The sequence below is a fragment of the Triticum urartu genome, chromosome 6A (genome assembly GCF_056163025.1).
Source record: "Triticum urartu cultivar PI428250 chromosome 6A, HENAU_Tu73, whole genome shotgun sequence".
NCBI classification, from domain to species: domain Eukaryota; kingdom Viridiplantae; phylum Streptophyta; class Magnoliopsida; order Poales; family Poaceae; genus Triticum; species Triticum urartu.
This window is the reverse complement of record NC_141878.1, coordinates 157,375,256-157,387,445: the sequence shown is the minus strand read 5'-3', so window position 1 is coordinate 157,387,445 and position 12,190 is coordinate 157,375,256. Positions and strand designations below refer to the sequence as shown.

The window sequence follows — 12,190 nt, the reverse complement described above, 5'->3', positions numbered from 1 at the left end:
TATTGTTTTTCTATTGAAGCCTTTATACACTAGTGTATGTCAAAACATTTTTTCAGTGCCCTGGGAGTTGTTGCTCAAAACTTGTACTTATTTTATTTTCATCTGTACAAACCTAAGTTAGGCCTTTATAGTTTTTGTATTCTCATTTTTACTGCACTTATGTTTTAGTACTGTGTGAACTGAATTGTAATTTCAAACAGCGCATGGGTTTGAAATTTGATGTCACAGTGGTGCGAGTGGCCTGACTGATCCTGCTGTTTTAGTACTGATGTTGTATGTATGTTTGAACTGATTTTTTTATAACTTAGGTTGGGGGTGGGGGTTTGAGATTATTTTACGAGCAGATCGTTCGTTGTGGTGTGGACAGATTATATATAAATAATAAATTTAGTAGAATTGACAAATAAATTCTATTTGAACTTTTTGAATTTTAGTAGTTGAACTTGTCAGTTTTTATATAAATAAGAAATTTAGCATAATTGACAAACATATTATGTTTGAACTTTTAGATTTTTAGTAGTTGAACTTGTTAGTTTTTATATAAATAATATTTTTAGCATAATTGACAAACATTATATGTTTTGAACTTTTTTAGTTTTAGTAGTTGAACTTGTCAGTTTTTATATAAATAAGAATTTTAGCATAATTGACAAACATTATATGTTTTGAACTTTTTTAGTTTTAGTAGTTGAACTTGAAAGTAATATTTAATTCTGTTTTTAAATTATGTACATTTAACAGAAAGGCTATTAAGTTTTGTTCTTTTTAGAGGTTCATTGTTTTTGTATCATATTTTTTTCCTTTTTTCTTGTAGAGGTTAATTGACAAACATTTTTCTTGTGGTTTATATTTCTTTGTCCCGCCCTCTGGTTTGTATAGCTGGGCTTATTTGGTGGGGTGTTTTGTTGACGATGTAGAGGCTATTGGGCCGTTTTCCGGCCCAGATAGCTCGTCCGCACGCCTGTGCAGTGCGTCGTGCGCGTGCGCTCTGGGTTTAGTCCCACCTCGCTAGTCGAGGGGGCTCCAAACCTGTTTATAAGCGCAGCCGACGCTCACCAGTCGAACTCCTCTGAACACTTACGTGAGTGCTTATACATGGCGCTCGCTCTCTCTCTTGACCTGTGGGCCCTGGTCGACGGGTCCTGCATTGTGCGGATTACTAGGGATTCGCCCACGGGCTCGAGTTCAAGTATCTAGCATTGTCAGGGCCTGCTCCTGACCTTGGGCGGTCAATTTTTTTTGTTTTGTTTGAATCTAGTACTTGACTCCTCCAGTAACTTGGACTCATACTTTTTGTTCTAGTTCTTGTCAGTTTTGTGTGAGTGTAATCTTTTTCATTTGAGTTTTTTGCCTTCTTTTTTGTGTTTGTTTTTGTGATTATTCTCAAGTGTCTTCTGGTGTCATTTTCAGAACTATGGTACTTGTGTGTAGACTGAGTTGTACTGATAGTGCATTCATAGTAGCGCTTACGGACTGATGCTTCTTTGTACTTTTTATTGTAGTAAGTATGTAATGTCCGATCAAGTGTACTGAGTTGTACTGACATGGAACAACATTGTGTGATTAGTTGCAACGACAACGTTCCATTCAGAAGCTACTTTTTCAATTTTGAAATGATGGATTAACAACATACGAAGCTACCGAACCAAACTTATATAATGAGATAAGCAAAACATTGTACTTGATGACATAACTAAACTTGTTCAAACATGACAAGCACAACATAATCATACTGGTTCAACCCAACAAGAGCAAACTACTAATTTGAAACAACAAGATAAAAGGCAAGCACAAGTGGAAGTAAAACGAAGGCAGGCTCTGATGTATCTTCATCCCGTAAAGGGGCAATAGGGGTGGTCGTAGAAGTTGTTAGCCTCCCGCTCTTTCGCAAATTCCGAACCATCTGTGATGTAGTCGATCATGAACCATGACTTATACGTGGCGTACGCATCTACTCCTGCGTACTCGATGAGGTTGTCTGGCAGCTCGCTTGTCCCCCACAGTTTGTAGTCTTCCTGTGTGTTGATCTTGTTCTTCATGCCTTTGTAGAATGGGTGGATGACATTGGCTGCAACATCAGTCAAGGAGTCATACTCTTTTCCGGTGCATGGAACTCTCCACTTGCGCTGAATGTCGATGAACTTGTTGGGGTTGATCTCCATACTGGACAACTTCAGCTTCTCTTTGTCGCTTTCAATGCTGAAACCGACAAATGTGAACAACTTGTCATGCTGCAACATGTCGGTCAGGCGCTTGGGCCTGCAAGGGCAGAGACATTTTGAATATTAGCATTACTTTGATGTTTGAATTATCCATTTTTGTTTTGTTTTACAAGTGATGAATCCATGAAGTAGTTGTTTATGTAGGATAAACAATGCATGAATGTACTTCAAAAACTAGTAAAGAAAGTTATGAAATTAAATTAAGTACATCATGTTATTCTTCTTCTTGGATTATACATAGTTTCAGTCAATGTTGTATGTTCCGCATTGGTACTAGTTTAGTCTACTTTTGTTGAAATAGGATAACACAGAACCAGTGCTTCACCAAGTCCTTAGTTTATTTTCTTACGAAAATAACATTACATCAAATTCAGAAAATACTTCACTACATCAAGTTCAGAAATATCTTTTTTAATACATCGAGTACATAGACTACTCTATTGTATCAACTCCAGAAACTACACTAGTCGATCAACTTCAGAATTTAATCTTCCGCAAGATTTTCCAAATAGTAATCCAGTGTATCAGGTTCAAAAATACATTTATAGTATATCTACTTGAGAAAATGCAGTAGTGCATCCACTTTTCACAAACCACACTAGTACATCTAGTTGGGAAACAAGTATGATTAAATTTTCAGGATACAGTACTAATAAAACAGATAAACCATATGCAGGGCAAATGAGTAGGATTGCTCACCATTTTGTGGCCGCTGCGATGTGGTACACCAAGCAAAGTTCGTCGACGCACAACTGCAGGACTGTCGCCATCTAGGGAGGTTCATCTTCGTTGGTGTAGTGCACACCAACGCCGATGATCCTATGAATCCTGCAGCCAAGCTTCCTCCAGAGCTTGGAGATCACCTCGTCGGCCTTGTCTGGTTCGCTGGTGCAGACGATCTCCAGCGTCTCCTTGCCGTGGAGCTCAACCCCTTTGAGCGTTCTGGTGTACTCGCGCTTCTCACCGGGGACGTTAATGTCGACGAGGTTGCTCCTCTTGTCCGACGTCTCGGCATGATGACGCTTGGCGAACGGTTCCTCCACCATGGCCTTCCTCCGGCGACTGTGGGCTTTGGAGAGAGACGCTGGAGGTTTGTGTGTAGTGGAAATGGAAGCGGTAATGGTGGTTTGTGGGAACGAGGGAGAGATGGAAGACAATGGGGTATTTTTGCAGTGCGCCGACGGTGGTGTGTGGGAGGCGGTTCGTCGGGGGCGTGTGTGTAGTGGTCGTGGGGGTCGCCGTTTGCACTTCGTCATGGCAACCGCCTAGTGGGTGGCGTGGGTGGTGGCGTGGAAGAACTAACCGTCCAAGTTAAATGGTTTTTATCGTTGAACTGACTAGTCTTGTCAAGCTGTAATTATGACCTGCAAAACCCCACTTTGCACGTCTCTGCGGTGGTGATGATGGCATTTTACTATGGCACCGATTCGTATAGTCAAGCTATACTTATCAGCTGCTTATCCCACTTGCACGTGTCAGCGTCGGTGTTGGTGGAGGTCTAAACTCCTCTACTGTCATACTCGGACTGGTGATTGAAGTGTAATTGAACGTACCAAATACCAGCGATACTATGTGTGGTGCTAATGTTTTTTTAAAACAATTTTCGTATTTTTTAAAGGATTGTTTATATCAAGATAACCTGTGAGTATTTTTTACAGATAAATTAGATTTTCACCAGTACAGGATGTATTATATTCGCATTTTGCTTGAGGTAATTATTTTTATGTACTGATGGTCTTTCTGAATTGGGACTGGTAGGAGCAGGCATACCTTTGTTTTTTCAAAATGATTTTTTTTCAGTCGTTCACTGGTGTGTTTGTTATTACTATGCCTTTTGTACTGCCGACTGAGAGTTATCAGTACTGATGTAATACAAGAGTTTAAATTTTTCCTTGACATTTTTTTGCTGAGTTACTAGTTGACAGTAGCGTTTTGCGTCAGATATATCAAGATAAGTTTTTTGAATTTTATTTTTGACTGCATTCAAAAGGATTATCAAATGGTTTAAATAATAATGTCACTGCTTCAGCGGGCACAAATCAGAAATTATATCAGTACTGATGTGTACTCTGCCTTGTACTGACGACTGAGAGTTATCAGTACTGATATGCTACAAGAGTTTAAAATTTTGCTTGACATATTTTTTTCCTGAGTTACTGGTTCACAGTAGCCTTTTGCGTCGGATATATCCAGATAAGTTTTTTCAAACGTATTTTGTGACTGCATTCAAAATGATTATCAAATGGTTTACATAATAATGTCACTGCTCCAGCGGGCACAAATCAGAAACTAAAAAATAACTTTAGTTCTGATCGAGAAATTGACGATAAAGCTAAATAAGTTTTGGTAAACGACAGTGTTTTGTGAAATGCTTCCTCATTGTGTGCTGATTCAACTGAGACTACAAGGTTATTTTTTAGTTGACGCAGCAGGATAACCACTATGTATTGTTCAGTCTTGAGCTTCTCCTAACTGTCCCCAAATGTTGTGCCTTGCCGGCGCTCTTTCCAGGTTGAGCCTTGGCAGCTTCATCGTCAGTTTCAGCTTCCTCGCCCCCGACACTGTCATCTTCATTGTCTTCGTCTGATTGGCCGTCATTCTCATCAAACTCTTCTTCTTCATGGTCTTCATTTGATTGCTTGGAACTCTGTACCTTGCCCTGTTTATGTTCAGCTCCACTGACCTCCTTGCCCACTTTGCACGTGCGGGCATTATGTCCGTCAGTTCCGCCACACTTGCGGCAAGTGTAGCTGTTACGTGTGTTGTCTCCATTGGTAGAAAGCTGGGTGGCTCCAATCTGCTTATTCTTGTTGAAAGTGGCATCTGTGCGGAGTGGGCATGTGCGGTAGTTATGGTTGCTCACGACGTTGCAGAATCCGCATGCCCTTACCCCGAGGGGTTTGCCGTCCGGGCCAAATTCCACGCGCTTGATGGGGCGTGGTGGCTTTTTGGCTGCTGCTTGCTCCTTGCTCTTCCTCCCCTTTGTGTTTGAGAATATTGGGGGTTTAATCACCCTTTCCTGCTGCTGCTGGTAGGATGTGCTATTGTCATGTCGTTCGCCTACAGCACCATCAAGCTCATGATCTCGCATGTGAGTTTGTCGGTGCTCTTGAGTGTTCACACGGGAAAGCTCCGGTTGCTGCTGCTCCTCTTCCTCGTTCTCAAACGGGTCAATAGCTCCCATATGGTTCATCTCGGACAACATTGTAGCAATATCCTGCTCAATGGCTTCATTGTCCGCGACACCTCCATTTTTAGCAGAATGCATGGCGTCGAGTTCTTGTTCAAGTTTGTCCATGACGACCCGCGTCCTTGCCATTTGCTCTTGACTTCTCAAGATTTTTCTGTGCACCCTCATGTTCAGCGCCATCAGTGAGCTTTCAATGCAGTATTGGGATGCCTTGTTTGACGCTACTGTCCTCAAGTCATTTCTGTCAAATGTTGGCTGGATGTTCGGGCGTTTGGTGTATCTCCTGAGTATGTATTTCTCTGGAACGCTTTCAGCCTTAATTGTCTGCATCATGCACATGACATGCACGCAGAAAAGACCTGTATTTGTTTTTGGAAGAGGTGCATGTTTTTTGTCATTTCATTTGAACAAAAACTTTGCAAAAAAAGTAGTACAGTATGTAACATCTTTTTTGTAGTCCTCACCTGTGTGGTCCCATAGCCTGCACTCGCACTCATATGTTTCTCCCACGGGGTCTGCAACCACCTGGAACGCGTGCTGAGCCCACACAGACAGTTTTTGCGGGTGGTTGTAGCACACTAGGTACTTTGTGGGCTCTTCCGTCTCTGTCGCCGTGAAGAGAGTGCTCAGTTTTAGCCTATCTCTGATCTCGCTGTACACAGCTCGCGTGTACAGCTTTGCCATCTGGGTGTCAAACCCATAGAAGGTCAGCGTGTTTTGTTCCTTCTGCAGATGCAAGAATGATTACCAAATTGTTAGTTTTCTCGCAGGAAAAACTTCTAATAAAGTTTTTTACTTTAGTAAGCATGTAATTTTTTGTCTTACGACAAGTGATAGAGCTATACCCGGTTACCCATTGTCTCCTGGTTCTCTGCCTGCCTCCTGGTTTTGACGCAGGAGTTTACCTGGCTGAAAAACCGGTGTAGGTTATGTCTCTCATTTACGTAGTTCTTCTTGAGCACATAGTTCATGCTCTCACTTCGCTGTGTGGATGTCATTTTGGCGCAGAAAATTTCTTTGAAGTAGGCTGATATCCATTTCTCACGCTCGTTCCACATGCCCACCATTGTGGCATCATCGTGGAGGTTGTACTTATCCATGAGTCTTTTCCAGGCATCCTCAAACTCAGTTGGCATGAGGGGCCAGTTGAGAATTGATGTGAATTCATCCTTAAGGTCCTCGTGCAGGAAATACAGGTATGCGAGGTGTTCCCTGTACTTCTTCATAATGTGCCAGCGGCATAGCTTATGTACTGTGTTCTTGAAAACATCTGCGATCGCCAAAGCCATTGCCTGGCACTGGTCTAGTAATGAGAAAATAGACTCGGAGTGGTCAGCATGGTTGTGCATATATACCAATACAACTAACACAACATTTTTACGGTGTTATTTTCCTTTTGTTTTTTGGTAGGGTGGTGGTGGTTGGGGGTGGTTTTAGCGGGTGTACCTGTGAGAATGCTTGTAGGAGCCTTCCTTCTCATGCACCTTAAAATGTCCTGAACAACCACTTGAATGAATCTGCATCCTCATCTCTTATCAGGGCAAAACCAAAGAATGTAGTCTGTAAGTGGTTGTTAGTTCCGACAAACACCCCAAGTGGCATATGGTACTTGTTGGTCTTGTATGTTGTGTCAAACGTTACGCAGTCCCCGAAGTCCTGATACGCTCCTCGGTAGCTTGCGTTCGCCCAGAATATGTTCTTAACTCTGTCGGACTCATCGAGTTGCATGCCACAGAAGAATTCCCTGTTTATAGCTTTCATCTCCCTAAAGAAGTTGACAGTCTTTAGGACATCGTCCACATCATCAATCCTTGAATTCTTTGCTTTCCTGCATATAAAAAGTTCATTGAAAAATGCATGTTGAACTGGCGTCAGGTCATGCGTTGCTTGATATGTTTGTACTAACAGAGGAAAAAAGACGTAGGCGGTTTATGGGAGGAGAACAAGTTTGTACTTACAGGTTAATCAGGTCTTTGGCATTCATTTCGAGGAAGTAGCTACCAGGGTCATCACCGCCCAGAATGCTCATGATTTGCACGTGTTCAATGCCTTTGAACTGCAGGTACTTGACGTACTACAAGATTGTTTTGTCAAAGTTTTTGTGGGAATGCAAGAAGACAAGCATTTCTGCGGTGAGCTGTAGCCTGTGGTTGTGTTCCCAGACTATCTCTTTTACGACAAATGTTCCATCCTTTTCCTTCTTCAGCCTCATTTTTGTTGGGGAACGTAGCATAAATTCAAAATTTTCCTACGTGTCACCAAGATCTATCTATGGAGTCATCTAGCAACGAGGGAGGAGTGGATCTACATACCCTTGTAGATCGCGCGCGGAAGCGTTCAAGAGAACGGGGTTGATGGAGTCATATTCGTCGTGATCCAAATCATCGATGATCCTAGCGCCGAACGGACGGCACCTCCGCGTTCAACACACGTACGGAGCAGCGACGTCTCCTCCTTCTTGATCCAGCAAGGGGAAGGAGAGGTTGATGGAGATCCAGCAGCACGACGGCGTGGTGGTGGAAGTAGCGGGATTCCAACAGGGCTTCGCCAAGCGCTGCGGGAGGAGGGAGATGTGTCATGGGAGGGAGAGGGAGGCGCCAGGGCTTAGGTGTTGCTGCCCTCCCTTCCCCCACTATATATAGGGCCAAGGGAGAGGGGGGGCAGCCTTGGCCCTTCCTCCAAGGAAGGGTGCGGCCAGGGAGGATTCCATCCTCCCCAAGGCACCCGAGAGGTGCCTTCCCCCTTTAGGACTCTTCCTTTCCCTTATCTCTTGGCGCATGGGCCTCTTGGGGCTGGTGCGCTTGGCCCATATAGGCCAAGGCGCACACCCCTACAGCCCATGTGCCCCCCCGGGGCAGGTGGACCCCCTTGGTGGACCCCCGGACCCCTTTCGGCACTCCCGGTACAATACCGATAATGCGCGAAACTTTTCCAGCGACCAAAACAAGACTTCCCATATATAAATCTTTACCTCTGGACCATTCCGGAACTCCTCGTGACGTCCGGGATCTCATCTGGGACTCCGAACAACTTTCGGGTTACCGCATACTAATATCTCTATAACCCTAGCATCACCGAACCTTAAGTGTGTAGACCCTACGGGTTCGGGAGACATGCAGACATGACCGAGATGACTCTCCGATCAATAACCAACAGCGGGATCTGGATACCCATGTTGGCTCCCACATGTTCCACGATGATCTCATCGGATGAACCACGATGTCAAGGACTTAGTCAATCCCGTATACAATTCCCTTTGTCTAGCGGTACGATACTTGCCCGAGATTCGATCGTCGGTATCCCGATACCTTGTTCAATCTCGTTGCCGGCAAGTCTCTTTACTCGTTTCGTAACACATCATCCCGTGATCAACTCCTTGATCACATTGTGCACATTATGATGATGTCCTACCGAGTGGGCCCAGAGATACCTCTCCGTTTACACGGAGTGACAAATCCCAGTCTCGATTCGTGCCAACCCAACAGACACTTTCGGAGATACCTGTAGTGTACCTTTATAGCCACCCAGTTACGTTGTGACGTTTGGCACACCCAAAGCACTCCTACGGTATCCGGGAGTTGCACAATCTCATGGTCTAAGGAAATGATACTTGACATTAGAAAAGCTTTAGCATACGAACTACATGATCTTGTGCTAGGCTTAGGATTGGGTCTTGTCCATCACATCATTCTCCTAATGATGTGATCCCGTTATCAATGACATCCAATGTCCATGGTCAGGAAACCGTAACCATCTATTGATCAACGAGCTAGTCAACTAGAGGCTTACTAGGGACATGGTGTTTTCTATGTATCCACACATGTATCTGAGTTTCCTATCAATACAATTCTAGCATGGATAATAAACGATTATCATGAACAAGGAAATATAATAATAACTAATTTATTATTGCCTCTAGGGCATATTTCCAACAATTTTAGCCCCACAGTTAGTTCTGGCTGTCGTCTTGTTACGCTATCTATTTGCTTCAGACACCTTTGATTCATAAACTCCATGGCACGTGCAATAAAGGTAGGCTCTGGTCTTAAACTTGGGGCCTTCCCTGACAGCAAAACCGGCGTGCTTCACATATACGTTGTAGAAGTTCTTAGTTTCTTCGAAAGTTTCAAACCTCATCTCTAGCCTTGGCAGAACATAAGCTTCAATGTCAGGTGGCTGCACACAATAGTGACAAAACAAAAATGTTAGATGGGGTGGTCACAACACCATGGTATGGACTGTGCTTGTATTTTTTTCTATATGGATACTTACATTTGTATAGCTCTGCGCTGCCTCTGGTGTTTGTTGTTCTCCCTGGTTTATGGGCGCCGGTGGTGTCACCCTTGGCACATGCAGCAATGCATCTCTTGGAGGGAGCAACGATGACGAAGATCTTTGTCTCTTGTTGTACGGACATCTCTCCTTAGATTCATTGTGATGTTGCTCCTGTCTATATGGCTCATATCTTGTACTTTTGAACCTGCTAGAGTGGCCAAAATTTCTATCTTTTTGCCCTGGTCTTCCCGTCGCAACTGCTTTTGCAGCACGGATGATTGATGTTGACGGAGCGACTGGTGGAAGCCTTCTTGTCCTTGGCTTTTTGCATGCGCTGGGGAAGGAAAACATTTGTTGTTGGTGATATTGTTGGCCTAGTTGCAACCCAGTAGCGGCAAAGCTTGCATTCCCAGACATTGCTGTTTGCTGTATAGAAGGACCTGTCCGTGCTTCTGATGATTGCGGTGTATCTTCAAATCTGCCTGTACTGTTGAAATATCCAGGCGGTATTTCTCGTGTTACCCAACCAGGTGGTGCCCCATATCTGTTTTTCTCATGAAATGCTTGCTGCGTGCGCCGCCTTGCATGCTTCTGCAAACAACATTCAAAAGTTTTTGGGATTAATCTAGTTTCTTTTTCAGTCGAACTGATGAACGTTCATGTTCAAACACGGATGTACTGATGTACTGTTTTGTAAACTGGACATTGAACTCATGCATGACTTCTCCTTTGTTCTTCTATAACTTATGCAACTACACTAGAAGTACTCCTAGTTTATGTATTATTGAACTTACTGTGTAACTGTGGCACTCTCTCATCACTATCTACCTGGACTGACGCATATGTGCTATTTTTTTAACTTGAACTGAAGATAGCATATTAGATGCACTGACAGTAACCTCGACATCCTAATCGTGCATCAATGCATATACATTACAAGTACTGCTAGCTTATGTATCACTGAACTTATTGTGTAGCAATTTTATATTTTTTTGGTAATAGTTTTGTTACTCGTTCGAACTGACGCGATTACATGACTTGTACTCTTAGGAATAACAACATACAACTCTCAGCGGTAGCTGAACCTTGTCACTATACCTGAACTGACGCATATGTGTTACTTTTTTAACTTGAATTGAAAATAGCATATTAGATGCACTGACAGTAACTTCGACATCCTAATCGTGCATCAAGTGGCAGGGGTGTCAATGAACTGATGCTAGCATTTGCAATGTACCATCGGGTTCTTCTTCATAGCAGGACTGACGAACTTATGGAGTGACACAAACGTGGGGAGCAGACATTACCTCCAGTGTACTGCCTTCTTCTTCTACCTCTCGTGGGCGTCTTACTGGCATGTTCTTGTGAGGCGGCACCATTGACGCAGCACCTGCTTGTGGTGGACGTCTGGCGAAGAGGTTCGTAGAGGAAGCACCTTGCGGGGATCACGGCCCTGTCGATGGATCCTGCGGCGGAGCAAGATAGGAGGCGGGGATCACGACCCCGACGATGGATCCGGCGACGGAGGGAGGCAGGAGGCGGGGATGACGACCCCGACGATGGATCCGGCGACAGAAGGAACGAGGAGGCGGTGGCGGATCCGTCACCGGCCAATCACGGCGCCGCGGGCTCCCTCTCTCCGGCTGCCGCCGTCGCTCGCTCGCCCGCGACGGCTGCCTCCGGCGGTAGGAAGCGAGTCGGATTGGGGCTGGGTCGGTTGTGGACGCGTCGCGCCTTATAGGGGGCGAGGGTAACAGAATAATATTCTGTTACCAGTAACAGAATAGTCCAGCCCTATATCTATATATATATGTGTGTGTGTGTGTGTGTGTGTGTTCATTAATGACGCCTTGCAACCGTACAATCTGGTACGGCCAATGCACCAGGGGCTTACGTACCCACAATATGGTGTGAAAAGTCTGAACACTTTCCCAAGTGCGGCACCCCGAACTTATAGCATTATATGCATCAGCTCCGAATCATGTCTTTGGTCAAATGTTGGGTTTTCCCGGCTCCTATGTTTTGGTACCTTACGTTCCGCTCTATTGGCTAAGGTAGCGCTAGGAGAACTACTACGATTGTGCCCCGGTTCTGCCGGGCTGAGCACCTGAGTAGAGAAAGCTAAAACTGACTGTCATGATAAGGCGAGAGATTGGTCGTTGTTCGGCGAGGTTTTTCGAGTCCTTAAAGACTTATGCTTCTTAGGGTGAGGGGCCGGCTCCGTCCGGCTTACAGGCGTGTATCGCGCCCCGAATTCGGCCTTCCGAATACCAGGGGCTTCGCCAAAATTTAAAATTATAGAATTATATGGCTAAGTGAGAGTGATAAAGCATTATTAGTCTGGTTGCCTTGTTCGTTGTGCTGAGCACCTCCCTCGAAGGACCCAAACATGGGAGCAAGAGTGCTCAGGTTTATCCCGAACACCCCAGCACTCGTGGCATGGGGGTAGAAGCAGAGGACTAGCCATCTCTCAGATTGGATAAACAGCCAAACAAAAGGTAAT

The 12,190-nt window shown here is 44.5% G+C and overlaps 2 protein-coding genes across 2 annotated transcripts; both read right to left on the bottom strand.

Annotated features, from left to right (window-relative positions):
• Positions 1-1,829: 1,829 nt before the first annotated feature.
• LOC147964565 (uncharacterized) lies at positions 1,830-2,992 on the bottom strand. Its single transcript, XM_087530038.1, has 2 exons — positions 2,922-2,992; positions 1,830-2,259 (listed from the first exon to the last, which is right to left on the bottom strand). Exons 1-2 carry the CDS (start codon positions 2,990-2,992, stop codon positions 1,830-1,832), a joined length of 501 nt encoding a protein of 166 aa, XP_087386164.1.
• A 3,259-nt stretch (positions 2,993-6,251) lies between these two features.
• On the bottom strand, positions 6,252-6,701 carry LOC147964564 (protein FAR1-RELATED SEQUENCE 5-like). The gene has a single exon (XM_087530036.1). The coding sequence runs from the start codon at positions 6,699-6,701 to the stop codon at positions 6,252-6,254; it is 450 nt and encodes a 149-aa protein (XP_087386162.1).
• Between the last annotated feature and the right edge of the window lie 5,489 nt (positions 6,702-12,190).